This window comes from Lissotriton vulgaris, chromosome 4_1 (assembly GCF_964263255.1).
Source record: "Lissotriton vulgaris chromosome 4_1, aLisVul1.2, whole genome shotgun sequence".
Taxonomy (NCBI): Eukaryota; Metazoa; Chordata; class Amphibia; order Caudata; family Salamandridae; genus Lissotriton; species Lissotriton vulgaris.
The window spans coordinates 1699911575-1699933771 of NC_141691.1; the positions used below are offsets into that span (position 1 = coordinate 1699911575).

The following is a 22197-nucleotide window of genomic DNA, read 5'->3' on the forward strand; positions in this document are numbered from 1 at the left end:
AGGAGGCAAAATAAAGGCCTCAATGAGCAGAAAGAGGCAAAATAGAGATCAGAAACGAGCATAAAGAGACAAAAAAGAGGTCAGAAACGAGCAGAAAGAGACAAAATACAGGCCAGCCAGGAACAGAAAGAGGGAAAATGGAGATCTGAAAAGAGCAGAAAGCGACAAAAAAACTGCGAGCAAGGAACCGAAAGAGGCAAAATGGAGATCTGAAACAAGCAGAAAGAGACGAATTAACGGACAGCAACAAGCAGAAAGTGGACAAAATAAAGGTCAGCAATGAGCATAAAGAGGCAAGATACATGGCAGAAACGAGCAGAAAGAGGCTAAATAAGCACCTAAAACGAGCAGGAGTGGCAAAATAAAAGCCAGCAAAGAGCAGAAAGAGTCACAATATAAGTCAGGAATCAGCAGAAAGAGGCAAAATAAAGGTCAGAATTGAGCAAAGAAAAGCAGAAAATGAGCAGAGAATGAGCGGAACTCACTCAGGAACTCATGCACCCACTCACAGAGCAACTCAGACACTCTTACACCTCCTCATAGACCCAGTCAGACACCCATGCACTACTTACAGAATCACTCATATTCTCACCCACTAACAGATCTACTCAGACTCATGCCCAACTTACAGACCCACTCAGAGACTCATACACCCAATTACAGACCCACTCAGAGACTAATGCACCAAGTCACAGACCCAATCAGGCACTCATGCAGTCACTCACAGACTGACTGACACTCATTGAGGCACTCGTAAACCCACTCAGACACTCTCACACCCACTCGCAGACCCACTTAGACACTCTCGTACACAGAGACACTCACGCACCAACTCTCAGACCCATTTAGACACTCATGCACTCACTTACAGACTGACACACACAAATGGAGGCACTCACAGACCCACTCAGACACTCTCACACCCACTCACAGGCCCACTCATATACTCACTCAGACATATACTCACATTTCTCTTCAGTGACATAGCAAACAGAGTGGGCTTTTTGTATTAACATCAAATACCAGCTATTTAATTTGCTTGCACTTTGGGTACCTAGTTAGATGGGGATTTATTTCCTGTCTCCTTTTTAAAGTTATAAAGTGTGTAAGTAACACTGTGCTTATTACGTTTAAAAAAATCACCAGTAAAACAACCATATAACAGTCTTTTTTACTTAAAAATCGTTCAATCAATCAATCAGGGAATTGTAAGTGCGCTACTTACCCGTGAGGATCTCAAGGCGCTGAGGGAGGGCTTACGCAGATCTGTTTAGCAGATGAGCCAAGTCTTGAGAGTCTTCCTGAAGGTGTTCAGGGAGGGAGTGCATCTGATGTCTGCTGGTAGCTCTTTCCAGGTCTTGGCTGCAATGTGAGAGAACTCTCTTTCACCTGCTCTGGCTCTGTGGATGCGTTGGGTTTTTGGCCGGAGCGCAGTTGGAATATCGGAGGTTTCTTTTGGGTACATGGAAGTTGGTCCTGTTGTTGAGGTATTTGGGTCTGTTGTAGGTGTTGGCTGATGTGGGACACCGAGGACGAGGCTGGCCGCTGTGTTCTAAATTGTCTGGAGTTTGTGGATTAGGGACTTGTCGGCATAGTATTTGTTTCCATAGTCTAGTCTGTTGGTGATGAGTGTTTGGGTCACTGTCTTCCTTGACTAAGGGGGGATCAATGTGAAGGTCTTCCGAAGGATGCAGAGGGTGTTGAAGCAGCTGGAGGTGACACCATTGACCGGTTGGTTCATGGTGAGTAATGATTTGAGTACGATGCCGAGGTTTTTGGCATAGTCAGAGGGTGCAAGTGGGAACCGAGGGCGGTGGGCCACCAGGTCTTGTGCCATGCGGATGGGGGTGTTTCCAAGGACAAGGACTTCTGTCTTCTCGGGGTTGAGTTTGTGGTAGCTGTTGGTCTTCCAGACTGCGACGTCTTGCATTTTTTTCTGGTAGTTGAGTCTGGCGGTGTTTGGGTCTTTGGTGAAGGAGAGGATGAGCTGGGTGTCGTCGGCGTAGGATACAATGTTGTGGCCGTGTTGTCAGACGATGGTTGGGAGGGGGGGCCATGTAGATGTTGAAGAGGGTCAGGCTGAGTGATGACGCCTTTGGGACTCAAAAGGTGATTTTCGTGGGGGCAGAGAGGAAGGGTGGTAGTCTGATCCTTTGGCTTCTTCCGGAGAGGAACGATCGGATCCAGTCCAGGTCCACTCCTTGTATGCCGGCGTTGTGTAGTCTGGCGTCTAGTGTGCGGTGAGAGACAGCGTTGAAGACTGCTGACAGGTTGAGTAGGATGAGGGCTGCGGAGTGGCCTTGCTCCATGCGGATGTTATCTGTGGCAAGAGTAGGGTGGTCTCAGTGTTGTGCTTGTTTCGGAATCCAGAATGAGACGGGTCGAGGGCGGGGTTCTCTTCGATGTGAACGTGTCAGTTCCCTGTTGACTGTTTTCTCTGCCACTTTGGCTGCGAAGGGGACGAGCGAGATGGGCCTGTATTTCTTGAGGTCAGTGGGGTCAGCCATGGGCTTCTTGAGCAGGGGCCTGACTTCTGCGCACTTCCAGTCATCTGGTAAGGTGCCTGTTTTGAAGGTGGTGTTGATGGTGCATTGTAGTTCAGGTGCAATGGTGTCTGCTTCTCTGTGGTATATGTGCAGGGGGCAGGGGTTGGTGGGGGCCCCTGGTGGATGCCTTTCATGGTCATGGCGGTGTAATCGGTCCTGATTGGTGTACAGTTGGAGATGGTGGGCTGGCTGGTGTCTCTGGGGGGCGGGGAGCTGGCTGTGGCGTCTTGTGGGTGGTCGACGAAGTTGTCATAGAGAGTGTTGATCTTGAGGTGGAAGTAGGTTCCAAGTTTGTTGCAGAGGTCTTGGACGGGGTGATGTGTGACTTCGCTGCGTGGGTTGGTGAAATCCTGGATGACACTGAAGAGTTCCTTGCAGTTGGTGGAGTTGGTGAGGATTTTGTTGTGGATGAAGTTCCTTTTGGTGGTTCTGATATGGTTGTGGTAGTCTGTCATGGCGTCCTTATAGGTGGATACGTTTTTGTTTGTCTTGGTGTACCTCCAGTTCTTCTCCAGGCATCTGCAGGTGCGCCTTGCTTCTTGGAAATCAGTAGTAAACCACGCAGCTTTCCTAGGGTGCTGTTTGCCGAGGTTGCGTAGTGGGGCGAGTTCGTCTGCGCAGTGGGAGATCCAAGCGTGGAGTCCTCTGGCTGCGATGTTTACATCGGAAGCCCAGATGTGGTTTTCTCTGGTGAGGGTGGAGTTCAGTTGCTCATCAGTAACATTGCTCTAGTTTCTTTATGGTGGGCGAGGGGCTGGTTTGGAGGTGCCTTGGGTTTGGTGACGGTGTACGCAGTGGTGTTCGGTCAATGCAGTTGTGTTGTGTGGCTGATGTGAAGGCTGTTTCCTGCAGCAAAGATGAGGTTGAGGGTGTGTCCTGCTCTGTGGGTTGGTGTGGTGATGAGTTGGTTAAGTACGATGTTGGCAAGGTTGTCACAAAGGGGGGTGGAGTTGGGGTTTTCGAGGTGGAAGTTAAGGTCTCCAATGAGTATGTAGTTCATTAATGCAATGGCGTGGGGTGCGATGAACTCGGTGATGGTGGTGGCGAATGGTGAATGGGGGCCGTGGGTCTGTAGACGAGGGTTCCTCAGAGTGTGGTGTTGGGGCTGGTCTGGATCTGGAAGTGCTGGTGTTCGGCTGAGTGGAAGTTTTTTCTGGAGGTGGTGAGGCGGAGGGTGCTCTTGTGGGAGATGGCGAGGCCGCTCCCCCCAGGTGGTTGGGGCGGTCCTTCCTCTGAATCTTGTATCTTTCTGGGATGGCAGGTGTTGATGTCGGTGGTGGAGCAGACGTTGGTCCAGATCTCCGATGGTGATGTCGGGCAAGACTGAGTCGAGTAGGTTCCAGATTTCTATGGCCTGTGTATGGTGCGCACATTGAGGAGGATGCATCCAAGGGTGTCGTCGGTGCTGGCGTTAGTGGTGGTGGGGGCCGGGGTGGTGGTGATGGTCTGGCGGCAGTGGAGGTAGGAAAACTGGCCGTGGGTCGTGTTCGGTGAGGCCTGTTGGCAGTCTCTGAGTGTTCCAGGGTTGAGTGCGAGGAGGGCGTGGAGTCGTATCGGTAGAGGGTTGGCGTGCCCTCTGCACGCGGCCAAGCAGCGGCCGAGCAGCTGCCTCCATTAAATAGGGGAGTGGGAGGGAAAGTGCAGCTGGGAGGCGGGAAGGGGGGAGCGGTGAGCGGGAAGTGGGTGGAGTCTGCGATCCACAGAGAATCGCAAGAGAGGGCAAAGAAGAAGATAATAAGCGAGGTAACAGAATAAACTAAACCAAACTAAACCAAAAACTAAACCAATGGCAAAACTACATTAAACTTACACAAATGAAAAACCAGGGCAGGCACTGAGAGCGGTCTCAAACCCTGCTCTTCTAGGTCAACGGCAGTGACGGCCAGGCGGGGCTGCTTGAAGAGAGAGCGGGTACCAGCCAGAAGGTCAGGGCACTTGCTGCTTTTCCCAGGCCAGAAGATCAGGGCACCCGCTCCTTTTACTTACAAATTGTTCACATTTGTTTGATATTAAATTGTTTTCTTTCTTTCCTTTATTTTGTACCATGTGGTTACAATAAAAAGTAAATTAACCATTGCACAACCTGCGACATCCAGACCTATTGCCATTGCCAATGCTTGTTTTCTCTGCAGGGAAAACATAGTCCCTGTAGAAGAAACCTTACATCTGTAGACCTATCAAATGTGGGTGCGATCTATTCCCCTTCTGCCATGAAAGTGGAGTTCTCCAATCATTTCCAGGATAGAAAAGGAGAAGATTACAGAGTGGGAAAGCCACAAACATAAATTGTTGTAGGTGCTTCGAAACTTCCAAAACAAACCACACCTTACAATACCCACTCACCATCCCCTGAGTGTAATTTACTAAAGCAGATTTCTCTGCTCTCTTGCTAGGGACATCTGCATTAGTGAATATATTTACACTTCTTCAAATATAGAGATACACATGGTACATATGAAGAATATTTGTACAAAAGAGCAACTATACAAACAAATATAGGTTTCAAAGCATATTTTTCAAACATTTACTCTCGAGCAGGTCTGCGAGAAAAAAATTACGTTTTTGCCTAACTCTACGCATACAACAGTCATGGGTGACACAAGTTAAATCTAGTGTGGTACAAAGCAGTCAGTAGATATAAAGATGTTTTTTTAAAAAAAAATAAGTTGAGTGAACTGAAGGGTGCCACGTGCATGATGCCATGAACTGCTTCATACAATCGTAATTGGATACATATGCAAACATTTATTCCAGGTCCAATGTTCAAGATGAAGGTTTGATGTCATTAAATATTTTGAATGAGAGAATTTTCTGGATCAGTGTTTTGTCCTTTTTTGTGCTAAATACTTTTTGGGTGAAACTTCACAGTTTGACAGGTCACATTTGGAAAGTTTTGACGGCTGATTTAGATTTTATAACTCATGGAGGAGCAGTAGTTACCTGCAGGTGTGCAAATTGTATTGCCTTTTGCATGGCCGATAAAGAGAAGCAGATACGGAATTACGAAGAGTTCTCTTACGTGACATGTTCACGACTAATGAATATCCCTCTAGCTACATTCTACTTTATTATACTTTTTTTTTAAACTATTTTTCACCTTAATTTCTCCTACTGTTTAGTTTTATTTTCTTTCTCATGAGAATCTTCTACTTTTATCATTTGTTCTCGTTTACTGGTGGTTTCATATGCCTCACATCCACAGCCAGGGCCCACAGGAAGAGATTAGGTAAAAGACATAAGATGGGATCTTCAAATATTCAGTGAAAAGTTTGTTTTACAATTGTCACATACTTGAACACTTTAGTTTACCTAAGGACATCAAGAAAAATGTTGAAGTGTAAATCCAAATGTATGATATTTTTACCCATGAGTAAATGTATGCCTGTCATATTTATAAACATGTATTTATCTATGCCTGTGAACTCTGCTCCTAATGTAGGTGTTATCCCATGGTAGTACATTTCAGAATTTCTTTTGTGAATCTGGGCCTTCACTGCGTTCTAGAAATGTGTGACTTGCCGGGAAGAATACCATTCTGATCTTAATTTGCACAGGGGTTTGTCATCACGGCTCCTATCCTGCGGAATGATTTATATTCTGTAGTGAATGTCAGTTAGGCTAACAAGCCAGTTGTCCAGCATGAAGCTGTTAAACAGTTTTATGTAATCTCATGGAAAGCGGGCCACTGTTGGTTGTATAGGAGCCTTATCACGTGCCTTAAAAGGTGTGGGGTCCTTCACTGCTCCTTTCTATAAAACATTACATGGGTTTTAGACCGATTGCATGCACACTAGTAGCACAGAAGATATTTCCATTGAGATTTATTTTGCAATGCCATAATCATTGCAGTATTATATAGAGCGAACAACAATTTATTTTTTAGAATTGTCATTCTCAGATCAAATTGATTAGTAATTCTAGTTTATTTTTCTTTGCAGATTTTGAGAAGAGCAGACAAAAATGGTAAGGAGAAGATGCATTTCCTACTTTTCTGTCTCATCGGATAAAAGTTTGTGAAACTTTAATGGCCACCAACCTTGCTCTGTGTAGTTAAATCAGGATATATGATGGTACAACGCGTACCGTTACCACGCGTACCGTTACCACGCTACTTTTACCACGCAAGTCGTTACAACGACTTGCGTGGAGGGGCGTTGGATAGTAAATTATTTAATTTACTATTCCAACTCCAGTCCCCGTGGACTCTAGGGAAAGGAGTTGGATAGTAAATTAAATAATTTACTATCCTGGAGCGCCCCCCAGCGCATTTCGTTGTAACGACCTGCGTGGTAAAAGTAGCGCGCTAACGGTACCGCGTTGTAAAAAATGCGTGGTAACCATTGCACACCGTTAAATCATGATGTATGCCTCAGTCTAGTACTGTAACTGCTCAATTTGCCTAGTGTAGGCTGTATATTCTTTTTGTGTTTCTTATTGTCTGAATAGTGAAGCCTCTGGTGGTGGTCTCCCAGATTCTTTGTACGCTAGTATTCTTCCGCGTACCATAAAGTGGCAATTGTGAGCAGAAATGTTCAGTGAGCTAGAGGACATGCTGTAAAGCTCAAGAAGAGCTAGCATGATCAAGAAAGTTAGAGGTGAGTTACTTAGGGACTTTTAGTTATGGGTGAATGATGTAGTGAAAAAAATAGACATTGTATATTATAGTAAATCGAGTTAGGCTTTTGCAAATATGAGAAAATATATATATTGTGACTGATATGCAACTGTTTAAATCATGGAAACAGCCGTTTGATTAAAGGAAGGGGATATTCTTTCTCATTTTCTATAGACTCAACATTGTGTAAAAAAGGTTGTACAGTAATGTGTCATTTTGTTGGAAACAAGAGTGTTGGGATATTATCAGAGAAAAAAGTGCAGTCTCGCTGATGTAAAGTTATTGTATGCTAGATCCTGGTAAGGCCACACCTGAAGCGCCCCATCCAATATCATCTCCTCGAAAGGAGAATATATGCATTGCAGTGTACAGTTATAGTCAATAGGAATTTAAATATGCTTTTATTTTTTGTTGTGCGCAGAAGACCAATAAAAACAAGACAGTCACGTACAACAGGCGCCATTGCCAGCATATACACATTTCAGGTACACAGTGTCCTTTTTATAATAGTACATTTATCAAGGCACAGAGACAAAAAATGGATATGGAACAGTACTTAGAAAGCAGAGCAATGTAACCCTCACTCAGATGGGGCCTATCCAGTAGGTGTACCAATTGTTGAACTGAAACAACCTTATGTAGACTCCAGCCCATAATGGACCCTCCACCATACCCAAATCTTGTGGAACGTACAGGGACAGCCTCTTCTGAGGTAGGTCACTTTATCTGCTGCCATGTAAAGGTCCTCCATCCCCGTCTCTCCATTCATGTCCTCCACCAGACCCAGTGCACTAAACATGTGTTTGACTTGAGGGACATCAATGTAATTCGGGATTCCCAACACGATATATTTGGGGTCGAGCCGGAGCGAAACATCAAGTGTGCATGAAAGTTCCTTGATGGTCACGCTCCAGTAGATTAGTATAGGAAGGTAGTCCCATAGGGTGTGCATAAAAGACCCTACTGCCTCAACACATTGTAAAGAACTTGGTGTGGATGCCTTACCCATTTTATACAATTTGCTCCGGTCATAGTAGACCGTGTGAAGTATTTGTAATTGTATTAAGTGTCTTAATAGCAACCTCATGGGGTGCATCAGCATGCCCTCTCAGTCTATGGGCCTTATTTATGAGTAGTATAGCATCGCTGCGACAAAGCAGCGATGCAACACTTTTCAGTGCGCCCTCCTTGTGACACCATGGATGTGCTGTATTTACAGCATGGTGCATCATGTTGCAAGGAGTCACAGATATGTCAGTCTTACTGACATATCTGTAGGCGCAAAAGTAACGCATTGCTGAGGTGTACCTGAAAACAGACGCAACTCCAGCAATGTGTACTTTCCCATGGGGCAAGCCCCATGTGAAAGGGCTGCCTCACCCTTACGCCCGCCATGAGGCAGGCATAAGGTTTTGATGCAATGGCCTACTGAATGTGGCGCCCTGAAATCTTATAGATTTCAATGCGCCACTTCTACGAGGCTTTGATGTGGGGGAAGGCCCACCCTGCATACATTATACCTGACGCAGGTATAATATAGGGCAGGGGTTTACAAAGTGACGCACCTGCCTAGATGCATCACTTCGTAATAAGGCACAACATGGCAAATTATTTATGCCACCGTAGCATCACAAAAAGTGACGCAACCGCTGCGTAAAAGTGATGCAGGGGCTCCTAAATACGGCCCAATGTCCTCAAAGTCACCGAAGTCCCTCCTCCACCTCTCCCTGAATTGGCACAGAGAGTCTGGCATGTTATTGGTAATCATTCTGATCTTCAGGGAGACTGCACCTCTACCCAGTTCTTCCATTAATATACGCCCCACAAGGTGGACGGTTTCTGGGATCTCTGTCCCCCTAGCCCCTCAGCCCGCCCGTCATGACGAAGTTGTGCATATTTTTAAAACTGAGTCGAAAATAGATGATAGTCCCGTTGGGTAGAAGAGAAATACCTGCAAGACATAGGTAGCTTGCAACATTAAAGTAATCTACTCTATCACTGTGGTCTTTGACCAAATGTTTTCACAGCAGAGGCAAGGAATACGCAGGTGGGGCACTCATATGGATGCTCATTTAGAAACAGCCAACTTTTTGCTTCAATTGTTCCTATTAAACTTTGGGAATAATGTATTATAACTAGACCGTCATCAGTGCTGAATACTAGATTTGCTGAAAAACGTTTTCTTTTACACACAGTGCATCTTTTATATTCAGACTACTACAAGGGGATAGAGTTAGTATAAATTCTCTTGATACACAGACTATTGTGGTTGGAGTACATAGAGATAGCAATTAGCACTTGAATGTGGGCAAGTACTTATAGTGAGAAAATTAGGACCAAACTTCATTTGAGGTCGAGATACAGAAAACAAAGATCTTTTTTCAATTATATTGATCATCAGTTCAAATGGTAAAGTATGATTTAGCTCACAGGGAGAAATGTATCTTGGCGCCAGGTAACATAACATATATGCTGTGAAGTTATCAGAAGATGATAAGTTCTTTTTGGAATAATGTTCTGGAATGCATGGAGTTAATTACTGGCAACAGTTTGGAGCGATTCCCTTTGTTCGTTTTTTATTGCTTTATTGCTAAATGCACATGTACATATGTCTGACATTGTGGGTTAATAGAACCCTAGTAGAATCTTTAAAGTATAGTTTGAGAGAATGGAAGTCTAGTCCACTGTCTGGGCTTCAAAACTGGATGCTAGATGTGTCTTTGCTTTTGCTGTGGGAGAAAACATGTTTTAGGAAATTGGACACGGAAGGAAAGAATGGGAAAATTTGGTACCACTTTGATGATCTTTATAAGTAATTATCTATATGTTTAACTATTTAAAAAATGTAAAGTAACTTATTACCTGTGGGTTTTTTAAGCCCCTAACGCTAGCGATTGCTCTCAGTACCCAGTGCAGCTTTGAAGGTAATAGTGTTTTAGCCTTGTGAGTGTCCAGATCCAGCAAAAGTGTGGCCTCTCTCTCTCCTATAGCCTAAAATACTAGATGAGAGGATGACATATTTAGCTTCTGTAAGATTTTATTTTGTGGTATTAATATTTGCCAACCACCCCAAAGCGCGGGTGTTGCTGTACTAACATTCAGAAAATCGTTTTCGGCAAAAGGATGACAGCATTGTAAGACTACACAACTTTAGGAACAGAAGTCTAAAAACTGGCCCTCTGGTCTCCTAAATCAGGTGTGGGATTTTACAGCAGGGATGTGACCACAACAACATGTATGAAGTGTGGAAACAAGGCTTTAGCCACGGAAAGATTCACTAGTGTCTTCTAGTAGAGTAATATTTTGCAGGTCACGTCTTGGGTGATGTAAGTCAGAATAGGGTTACTTTCTTCAGTGATTAGAGAGATTTACATTATCAATGTTTTTTAAGTGAGTGTCCTATGAGAATTCTTCAATATGATGCCACTTGTCTTTGTACATAGGAGATTCATATGGTTCTTGGAGTCTGGTGGATCGTAAAGAGATGCTGATTGATTCCACTTTCTTATCGAAATATTTGGCAAACTCCTCTGATTTAGCAGCAAGATTTTCAAAAGTGTAAGACAGAGGAAGATTGTTAGCCGTTTTGACTGTTTCATTAAAAATTCTCTCCTATGCTTTCTGTGAGCTACTCTAGCTAAACTCTGTTTCTGACAAATACACACAAAAGGCCTCAGCCCTCAAGATTTAAAAGTACTACCTTTAAAACTAGACTAAACAAGGACTCAGTCATTTACATCATTTAGGGCTTGCCCCTTGTGACCGCTGGCACTGCCTTTGTGACCCTGGCCTCAGAGGTGGCAAATTCTGTGCCAAAAACAACGACTGCTGAGCACTCATTGTTTTCTGTTAATTTTTATTTATACTATTAGTGAATAATATTTTATTATTCACAATTAGTGTAATACAAAAATGGAGAAAAATTAGTTAGATCAGAACCTTTCATGCCAACTTAGGTTAGTAAAATAGTGCTTTTAAATGAAAATTGTATGTGGGCTTGCAGGTGAGAGTGTGTTTATTTGAGAGAAAGCATGTGTGAGCATGTGAATCTACGTGTAAGGAGGTGTTTGTGTGGGGGAAAGGGAGGAAGTCAGTGACAATTAGTAGTGAGAGAGAATATTGAGAGTCAGTGTGAGTAAGTAGAAGTGATTCAAAATGAGTGACAGTGATTGAGTGAGATTAGGAGTAACTGTATGTGAGAATGAATTGGTGTAAGAGCGTGTGACTGAATGAATGGGAGCGAGAGAGAATGTGGTGTTGTGAGTCTGTTGTTGGCCCTGGCACACTGAAAGTAATGTTGCCTTATAGAAACACCCAAAATACTAGTGTTGGCATACATGAGGCAATTCTTAACATGACAGACACCTGTGAAAATATAGGGGCACGGGCAGTTATTCTTGGCATAATTGGCCCCCATGGTAAAATACTGGTACTGGCATATTAGAGGTAAATATTGTATATGGAGTTTGAAATGAAAAAAGTCTGGCATACTCGAAGAAATTCTTTACATGGGGGCAAAATGATAGTACCAGCACATTGGAGGTAATTCCTGGCGTGAAGAAGGACAAACTGACTTAATGGAGGATTGCAACCATGACAAAAGTCTCACCCTGGCATACAGAGGTAATTTTTGAAATAATGGTCATCTATGACATATGGACAGCATAAATGGAAACATTCTGGCACTATCATGTTGGGGGGCACCCATGGCATATGGGTATCCATGATACAATGTGGTATATTGGGGCACTCATGGCCTATGGGGTATCACTGAAAAAATGTGGGCACAATGGAGGCCATTTATGGGTCAACACTTGGGGAATGCCAGGTTTCAATGGCTTGGCACACCTTGAAAAGGGTTGGATATTTAATAATTGTTCTTTCAAAGCCTATGGCATTTTGCAAATTTATGTGAAAAATTGTGCCTTAAAATTCACTATTAGATCTCCCCTTCTTTACAATTTCTTTTAGGGCAACACAGTCCCTTAGAAGAGATCTGGCTCACTTGCTTCACCCATTCACTACAATTCAGGGCAAGTATTATGCACCAGAACTTTCAAAGATCAAGCCCACACCATAATATAGGTGTTATTATTGCAGTGTTGTGTGAGTTAGCAATGACATAGCCCTTTTGACTCCTGATGGAGTCCATAGAAGTGTGACGTAAGCATTAGAGCATAGTGAAGTGAATGCAGGTTTAGAATGCTGAGTTTGTGGTTATAAGAAGACAAATAAACTTGTATTACACTAAGCTCCTTGTATGGCATAGTGATTAGTGACTACCCAGGTTGGGGAGGATGCTACAAACTTAAATAGACATTTGCCTGTGTTGTTTCATTAATGATCAAATTATTATGAAACTTCATCAATATAATGTGACTTTATCAAGGTGAATGTCATGTAACATGATTTGTAGAACAAGGGAGGGTCAATGATCATATAATGTTACTTCCTGTGATGTCTTCAAAGTCAAAGAATATGTGATGTCACTTCTGCCACCCCTGGCATTTTGGGGAATCGACACTCAAGTTGATCATATCAAGGATGTGTGAGAAAGTTGTGTTTTGACAGATGCCAGAGGGCTGCGGATGAGTATTTCAGCCTGTTTGAGGGGAGTCACTCCATTGGTTGTAATTCCACACGCTATCATGGTTGCCATTTCTTTTCTTGGTAACTAAACTCCAGTAGAGCAGGCTGTGCAATAAGCTCACTACACTTGTTCAATTGCTTGGTTTCCGTACCATTTCAATATTCTCCTTTACCAAATTGTTGCTTTCTGTGCTTAATATCAACCTCAATGCAGTAGTTAAATTCCCAGATGCAGTTAGAAGTCAAAAGCATACAACTAGCTAAAAAACAATTATATTTCTGGAGAGAAGTGGAAGTACTGATTTGAAAATAAAGGAGACAATGCCAGAGAATTAAAACTGGACAAAGTAAAAATACTCACTGGCAATTAAGGAATGTACCATTCACCATCGGAAACGAAATGTTGAAAAAATGATCCACATCAACCTTGTACAGGCCAGATGAGATAAATATTTCATCATCTTGAAAAAGTTGAATGGTAAAAAATAAAAACAAAAATCAGTTTGAGCATTTTATTTCAAGAAGCTAGACAATCTAAAGTTAGCACTTAGGATGCCACTCTTCCACATGTCTCTGCTGGTGTGGGTTCTGTTCAGGCGATTTCAAACCATTAGTAACTAATTTGAACCACACACTACTGTTAACCTCAAGACTGACATCAGAATTCTCTAGCAACACCATTGAATGTTGTACAACCTTCATGGTTTGAAATCTCCTCATAACAGCATGCAATGCTTACAATTCACTTCCACTCAATTCACATTCGATACTGAACAGGAACAAACCACATTTCCAAAGCTCAAAGGAAGCAGGAAAATATTTTAGGCAGATGCTCCTGGATGCTATGTTAACCAAAACCTGACAGTAAGTAATGAATAGGTCGACCTCTGTTGATGTGGAACGAAATACTCTTTGGCTAAATATGGAAATTATGCCCAGAGGACTGTCTTTGGCAAATCGCATTATTTAACAATTTTGTTGCTAGGATTCTCTTTTGAGCAACTCAGGATGTTTTATTCCCATATGGTATGTTATATCATGGAATCATAAGTCATCATAAGTCATGTTGTGTTTGGTGTGGCATGGTATTGTTTGTTAAGATATATGATGGTATGGATTAAGGGTTGGAATATTTTGGTACCATATGTGTTGGAATGGCATTGGGCTTTGTGAAGCACAATATGTTGTGTGCAGGTCTTATGAGACGTTCTTTTTAATAGCTGTTAAGTTGAAGATAAGGCCTGCTGCCTTCTATTTTCACTTCCAGAATTGTACCGGATGAAAATTGTGAATAGTGTGACGCTGAATAAAACTTCAACTCTTAGAAGAAAAATATGATATCATAAACCATCTTACGATATATGGTGATCATGTGCAGCACCTGGAATGCCTGTAGCAAAAGATGGAATAAACTGGAAGCTTTCTGGAGTGCCAAGCAGGTTGAACAATTCCTTTATACCCTCAGATAGGAGTGATCTGGAAAAGGACAAAAAGAGAAAGAACAGGAAGTAATATCTCACTATAACGGACTGGGAATGACACAATAGAAACAGTTGATAAAGTAAGAAAACTTTCCAATGAAATATCTGGCCTGGAACATAACTAAACATAAAGAAAGGGCCTAAGTCGTCAATGGACAGGGTCTGTCCTAAATTAAAGCGTATCTAACCATTACAAAGAAAATGTCTGCTTGAAGACAGCTGAGTGCTTTGCTTTGAAATCCTTGACCACTAACAAGGGGCAACACCAGCAAGACTTGTGGTGAGATAACCCAGCCGGCCATGGCAGACCTGAAATGCCCAAGGCAGTTAACATGTCCTACCCCAATCCCGCCAAGCCAAGTAGCCCATCTGATACTAGCTCCAACTTCAGAACAGAATACCTTCCAGAATGGTAACAAACCTTCTTCTGGAGATGATACAAAGCCTCAACACCATTAATGGCATATTTGACACCCTCACATCTCAGCTTGATCTGCTGCAAACTAGGGTTGAAGTACAGGATACCCAACTGAGTGGTACCTGGCAGTATATTAGTGACATGGAGGTTAGCTGCTTGGCAATGTTAAAAAAAGGTGGAATACTGGAAATGTCACTGTTTGCTGTACAGGCAAATAATGGAGACCTAAAGTCTAGGTCACGTTGGTGTATTATTAGAAGTATGGGCCTGCCAGAACTCACTATTTTGGATAACATTGAAACTTCCATGGAAAAAACTGCTTCTCGACATTCTTGATCAACCTGCCTTTGTCCAGATGTTTGTCATTGGAAGGACCCACAGATCCTGTGGGCCAAGTCCCCCTGCCTTATTACCACCCAAGGCACCACCTAGACTGTTCATCATGGTACTCTGACCATGATACCATTATGAACCTTGCCAAGGAGAAAACTAAATTTGACATCAGAGCAATTATCTGTTCATCTATCCAGACTACACACAGATGGTACAAGCAGCGAGAAAAGCCTACCTATCCATTTAAAAGCTTCACATACATGACAATCAGCAAAGTTCACAGGGACGACAAGTCCTCTGTCCTTCCAACACCAGAAGACGCAGCCACGTTTTTTTAAGAAACACATTGCTAAACGCCATGCCAAACAACCACTGAAAAAGAAAAATTACATCAATTGGAACCATTTCCAGGCACTTTCTCTGCGCTCAGTGACAATGACTGAATCCACATGGCCTTTGCTGTCACTCTTTCAGATTCTGGTGGCACCCCACATGGCAGTCAGCACCGTGAATGACCAAACTAAGCTATATGTCTGCAGATATGGTTGATGGAAGACTGCTAATTGGCCCTATTTTGAAATGACCATATATGGTTTCAAAGTTCCACACAGATAATAGCATGCCAGGTAAAGGTCCATGCAAAATGTCATTAAGTCATTCGCATAATGACGCTGCTATCGGTCTATTTAAAAAATGCCTAATACATGCTGTCTTGTCACACAGTTCTTCAAACTAGTCTGCTCGTTTGCTGTTTGTGTTTGTTCTGGTTTGATGCTGAAATGTTTGGATTACACTCATCGTAGTTTGGTCGGAGGGGGAGTAGTTGGGAGAGATGTTCCACGTGAACACCGTACATTTAGTGTTGTATATGCAGACATTAGGGTTATTTCATCCTTTATGGGCTGTTGGTTCATTACAGACTACTTCATGTTAGATGGAGCGCAAGAATAGATGTGCAAGATAAATACATGTGTAATATGCTGTGGTGGAATGTCAGGGGGCTAAGACTGCAGAAACAGAGGCATGTGCTGGCCTTTTTAGACGGGCACTGGATTGATATTGTCATGCTGCAAGAAACTCACTTTTCTCCACACATGCCTCCACTGTATTTTGATAGGGGCTCAATAGATGGTTTGCATCCAACAGTAGATACACTAGAGGCATTGCTATAATCATGAGACACTTCTTAGATTTCCTCCTGGGGTGTATATCTGACACTAACGATAGATGCATTATTGTTCAGAGGCGTCTGATTGATCATCCTGTATTGTTAATAAAAATGTATGGCCCAAATTCTGACACTCTCACAACACTTGATGAAATATACGCCATCTGATGTAGAATTGGTGCACAGAATCTGATTGGGGTGGCGACTTCAATCTTGTGCTTGACCCCCGATAGGGACAGATCCATGTTGACTACTCATACCATTATCCCTTATGTCTCTTAGATATATTTTATTGATAATTTAGGCTTGTAGATGTCTGGAGTATACTTCATGCTGATGCAGAGGGTTTCACTCATTACTCATCTGCACATCACTCTTTTTCTTGAATAGATTAATGATTGTGCTGTGCAGAGTGTGCATGGTGGAGCATCTTCCTCATGCCTTGTCTGATCAGTCCCCAGCCACAGGCAACTTCAAGTACCGGTCAGATGAAGACATCAGTGCAGTGGCGCTTCCCCACTGATGCGCTGACAGGCAGGATGTTTAGAACAGACATAGCTTTAACCATTAGGGAATACCTCACCATTAAAGAGGCAAGTGTGTCAATGCAAGCTACACAGTGGGAAGGAGTTAATGTAATTAGGGGGAGGGCAGGCAGGGTTCCTAAGATCAATATGCACCCAACTGCAGAGGCAAGAACAAGAGATCACAAGGTTGAAACATCTGTTACAGAACAGCCCAAATGATGACCGTGCCATAGCAGATTTATACAGGCTTTGGTAGAGTATGATGATTTAGTCGGTCATGAGGTCACCTACCTAGGCAAACGTACACACATTGGAAAATACTGGAAGGGTGAACCTGCCCATACTCTGTCTTGGCTGTAAAATGGCACCAGCAAAGCAACCTGATCCCAGTGGTAGCTACTGAAAGTGAACAGATGGTCTTGGATACCTCAGATATGGTTGAGATGTTTGCTAGATATAACAAGCAACTATATACAGTCACTGAGGTCCCAGACTAAGAATATTTGGGGTACTGTATGGACAAGATTAAGCTGGAGTCATCTGACAGGGTGCAATTGGGAACACATATAAGCTTAGAGGAAATTAAAACAGCTATAGGAGAACTTCTTACTTTTAAAGCCAACAGAGCTGATGGCTTAACAGCTGACTTCTATAAAGCATTCAATGATATCTTGCTCCCCATATTTTTGCGATGGAAACAGAAGTGCTAGACTAAGATGAACTTCATGCTTCATTTTGCGAGGCGATAATAACTCGCCCTGTGGAAGTCTGGGGAAAAGTTTTTAAAGGCACAGTCATATAGACCTCTTCCCATACTGATTTAAGACATTAAAGCCTTGGGTGTATGACAGATGCACGCATGGCTAAACCCCACATGCATCAACAACGCAGTCACAACAAGGAATGCGCCTTGCCCAGGCATTCCATTACCGCGCATGCTTTTACCATGCATGCCTTTACAGTGAATCTCGTTGTAAATGCATTATTGCTAAAGGGATCTGAATGGTAAATTTCCACTACTTGACCCCGCCCTTTGCTCTAAAATCCTGCCCCCTAATTCAGGCCCCAGCCTTGAGACATACAACCGACCCCTCATGCCCTTTGAGCTACCTCTTCCTCTCTTCCTGCCCTAAGGCCTAAAACCCTGCCAAAACCTACCTCTGCCCCAGCCATAAGCCCTAAAACTGACCCCTGCCCCTAAAATCTCCCCTTCCAATCCCCCTGCCCTGAGGCCTACAACCCTGCAACAATCAAAGCGCTGATGCCAGTCCGGACCTCACCAGAAAACCCACTTGAAAATAACCAGGTGCTGCCCCCAACAGTAGAACAGTGGGTTTTGACTTACCTACAAATGTACAACCTAACAAAGACCAGTCAGTTATTGCAGAACTCATAGTTTCTGATCAGGGATCAGTTCATAGAGCTTTGCCCTAGTAGCCAGCTTTACATATTTTTATATAATACAGGCAGCGTAATGCAGTCAAATCACATACCCTTCTTTCCCAGAGGAGCCAGCTGAACTGATTGCCCTTACAAACATTGTTAAATTGGAGGGTATGCGAGGCTGGGTGACTAAACTGTACAGACGGCTTGCTGACAACCAGACTGGTGTTATGATACTGATGCAGCATAAAAGCTGATTGTTCTTTACAAGACAAAACCGATTATGACAACAAAACTCAAGTGTGCACATTGCAAACGTTTTGAACACTGAAACTGAGAAGAATTGATTTACTAGCACCGTAAAAGTTTGCTTGGATTTGTACAAAAAGAAGATTTTTAAGAACAATGAATTTAACATGCTTAATAACTGAATGCCTTATATTTTAACAAAGTTGTTTTGAAAAGAATATTGAAGAAAAAGCTTTCTATGACGCAAATTTAACACACATTATAAATATGAAGCAGTCTATCATATGTTGCAAACGAGTTATACACACAATTGTTCAAATATTAATAATGAGACTTGGCATCTCTTTTGCTTTCCTTGTAATTTATCATAGCAAACCTTAATTTGTTGCGAATAAGCATGTTAAATTGTATTTGAGTGAAACTTTCAGCATAAATGTTTGACATTAATAGAGTCTTAGATTTCCAAAAATGATGTTATTATTTTAATTTTTAAAAATAGTTTGTACGTAGATTCATTTAAAATTGTGATGGCCATAATTAGAGTTTAACATTTGTATGCAATAATCAGTGACAAACATTACAATTATTTCTTTATTTTATACATTTGATTTATTTCATTATTCTTGAACTTAACTATGAGTTTATTTTACTAAATAAGAAAGTCTAACTTTGAAATGCATTAAAATACCTTTTCCCATAGGCTGCATTATTTCATAGCATGGTAATGGACTTTTGTTACGTTTCCTCAAATGTTGCTTTATCTGTTCTATTTATGCAACATTCTTAAATCAATAGAAACTTTTTCCAGTACTTCATTGTGAGTGGATTGGTGGGAACTTGACCCTTTAACTTAATCAATGATGAGCAACAAAGTAAATAGGCTCTTAGTCAACCAACCTGTGAGGACGGAACGGACAGTTGTTTCTCATGAGCAACATGGGAAAATATGTTGGTGCATCAATTTTGCACCTGGTGAGCCGAAGATTGATTACATGATGATGAGACCATTGTATGGTGAGAATTGAAGTCACAAATGGACAATTTGGAGTATAAAAAAGTGACTTCCCTGGAGGAGGGAGTTACTTTTTGCCTTTTGGCTCCAGCTACGCTATTGCCTCCATTTTACTCCATTCTCTATTGCTGACTGCCTGCCTCATTACTTTTCATGCCCTTTTCTTTTTCTTTATGCTGATGAAATTACCTACTGGATGACTTGGATTTGTCTGGTGAGAGACCAGAAGTGAACTTTCCTGATTATTGCTCAAATATCCTTTCCCATGCCAATGGACTTTTTCTTGATTCACTCTAACTTGATCCCTTTGTCCATTCTAAAAGAACCATATAGAACCATCCTCCTGTCATTGTTGGTGGTAATAAACCCTAACCTTAAGCATCCTCTTTATGGCTTATTGGAGCAATGGATTTACTTTGGCTAATTGTGTGGTTTTATACTACGTGCTGAGAGACTCATGACTGAACTGCTTAAAATGTTACTAATATGCATTGATTTTGTGCCTTAAATACAAATAACCAAACTATCTAAATGTGTCTTTTATTGTGTCTTAATGTTGCCTCTGCAGAAAATGTGCTTATGAGACATTGCTTTCTAATGCATGATAAAGAGAGTCATAGTTTGAGAGTAGTGTTCTTGAACCAGATCAATCATTTGTGAGTCGGTTACTAGTTATTTGTTCCCATTGAGTGGCCAACAGTTTGACACTCTGATTTCTCGCCAATCGCTGCGATGAAGAAAGGTACATCAGAGGATCAATGCCTCTGTGGGTGAAGTATATAATCTGAGTGAAGTGACTAAGTAGTGTAGTAGTTGGATGGGCCCAGAAAAAGAAACTGAGAAAAGAAAGAAAAGGAGCTTCTGCTGCAACAATACCAACCATGATGAAATGAGCTATGGATGTTGGGAGATCAATGGTCAGAATATATGTGGGAATACTGCTGCACACAGAGTGCACGGGTATCCTCTAAAAATATGCATCAGCTATTACACTATACATTTCTTAACAGAATGTGCCCGACCCCGGAGAGATTACAAAAGAGGAACCCTGCTAGACCATAAATGCCACAGATGTAGCACCTTACATCCAGGATTTCTGCACCTGTCATGGCTGAGTCCAAGTGCTGCCAGTTTTTGGTTACCAAGCTTAACAAGATGTTGATGTGTGAGGTGCTGTTCTCCCCTATGGTTGTACTGATTGGTTATGTGGCAGATTAGCACAAACTGATGCGTAGGCTAAAACCATTACAACTGCTGTTGACAAGGAGGGAAACTACAATGTGTCAGTAGAAGGGCACCCATCCTAAGGTGACCCACTGGGTGAGGGGTACTATTTGGGGTGAATCTACGTCAATGTTATACAATACACTGATACCTGAGCAGAAAAAACCTGAGGACATATGGGAGCCATTCCAAAAATGTTGTATACAATACTATGAGGAACTAATAGTAAGTGGAAACCATAAGTCAACACATTAATGCTGGCACATAATTAGTAAAAACATTATTGTGCTGACTAGGGATATGTTAGTCGAGCAGATCATGATGGCTGTTTATTGTATTTGTATGAATCGACACTCAACCAGTTTGCTAAGTATTTTGACGTGCTGTCCTGATATGATAATAATTGGCCTTCTTCTTGTTATGTTTGCACTGCACTGTTATGGAAGGGTGCAACTGTTCACAAAAATCCCAATGAAAAAGAAGTTATTTTACCAGCCCTCAGAATGCAATTAGAAATCTTTCAGTCCACCAATGGCTGCTGTGGTTTCCACAGATTCTGCCTTGATTTGGGAACTCCAGCATGGGTGCAGATTATTCCCGAGTGGTTATATTCTTCTACACAGGTTATTGTGATATGCCTTTAATTGCCCATTGATAGATAGGTCCATCTCATTCAATTTGTAGATACATTTTTTCAGATATTACATCTTATAAGGTACAAGTATTTTCAACCGGCAACTACTAGTGAGTCAGTCCTAATCCTGGGCCAGAGAGTGTCCTGAAGATTAAGAGTTTAGTGGTTATCTTTGCTGAACCTCTATACTTCTCAGACAAATGTTTGCTTCATCTGTGTCAGGGAGAAAGGAGGGACATTGGATGATAGTTACCTGGAAGACAGCCCTCTGCAGAGGACTTGGGATGGAAACGTCTACTGCATGGTAATGGATGTGCACCTCTGCCATGAGTGCCCCAGCTGTGTTAATGTCTGGATCCCTAATGCAGATTTTTTTTGTCATAGGCAAACACGAATCATGCATGTGTGCCATGATATAGGCCTGTCTCATGTATTGCACTCTTGTTAGACCGGGAGGGCACCCAAAGCGCTCCCCTCATAATGGTGGGAGGCTACTGTCTTCACCAAGAGCTAAGCTGCACAAGCACAGTCGTGGCAGCATACTGTGTAGTGATCAGTAGGAGTAAATAGGTTCTTTTTCAGGATCAATCATTTTTAAAGTTCCGCTACTGTGTGCTTAACTCACCCTTAGCCTACATCAGTTTGGAGTCTAGGGCTGCGCAGCTCATCTGTGGTGTATCTGTGCTGAGTGTATGTGTGCCTGGGAGGGGGACAATACAGGGGTAATGCATTACAGCACAGTTCATGCATGCTGAATGCATGCGCTGGGTGTATGTATGCTTATGAGTGATACAATACATGAAGGATGTAGTGCTGGGTAGTACATGCATGTCGAATGCATGTGTTGGAATATGCCTGCCTATGAGTGGCATAAACGAAGAATGTAGTGCTGGGTAGTGCATGTATGTTAAATGCATGTGCTGGATTGTGCGTGCCTATGAGTGGCGTCAACGATGGATGTAGTGCTGTGCAGTGCATCCATGTTAAACATATGTGCTGGAAATATGTGTGCCTATGA

General features: G+C 42.4%; 1 protein-coding gene across 1 annotated transcript in view; it reads left to right on the plus strand.

The window, feature by feature from the left end:
* The window catches only part of NECAB1 (N-terminal EF-hand calcium binding protein 1), a 1444409-nt gene that overhangs the window by 70263 nt on the left and 1351949 nt on the right, over nucleotides 1-22197 (plus strand). Inside the window, exon 2 of the mRNA XM_086967008.1 lies at nucleotides 6485-6509. Within this exon, the coding sequence (XP_086823134.1) occupies nucleotides 6485-6509 (25 nt within the window). The remainder of the gene's footprint in view (nucleotides 1-6484; nucleotides 6510-22197) is intronic.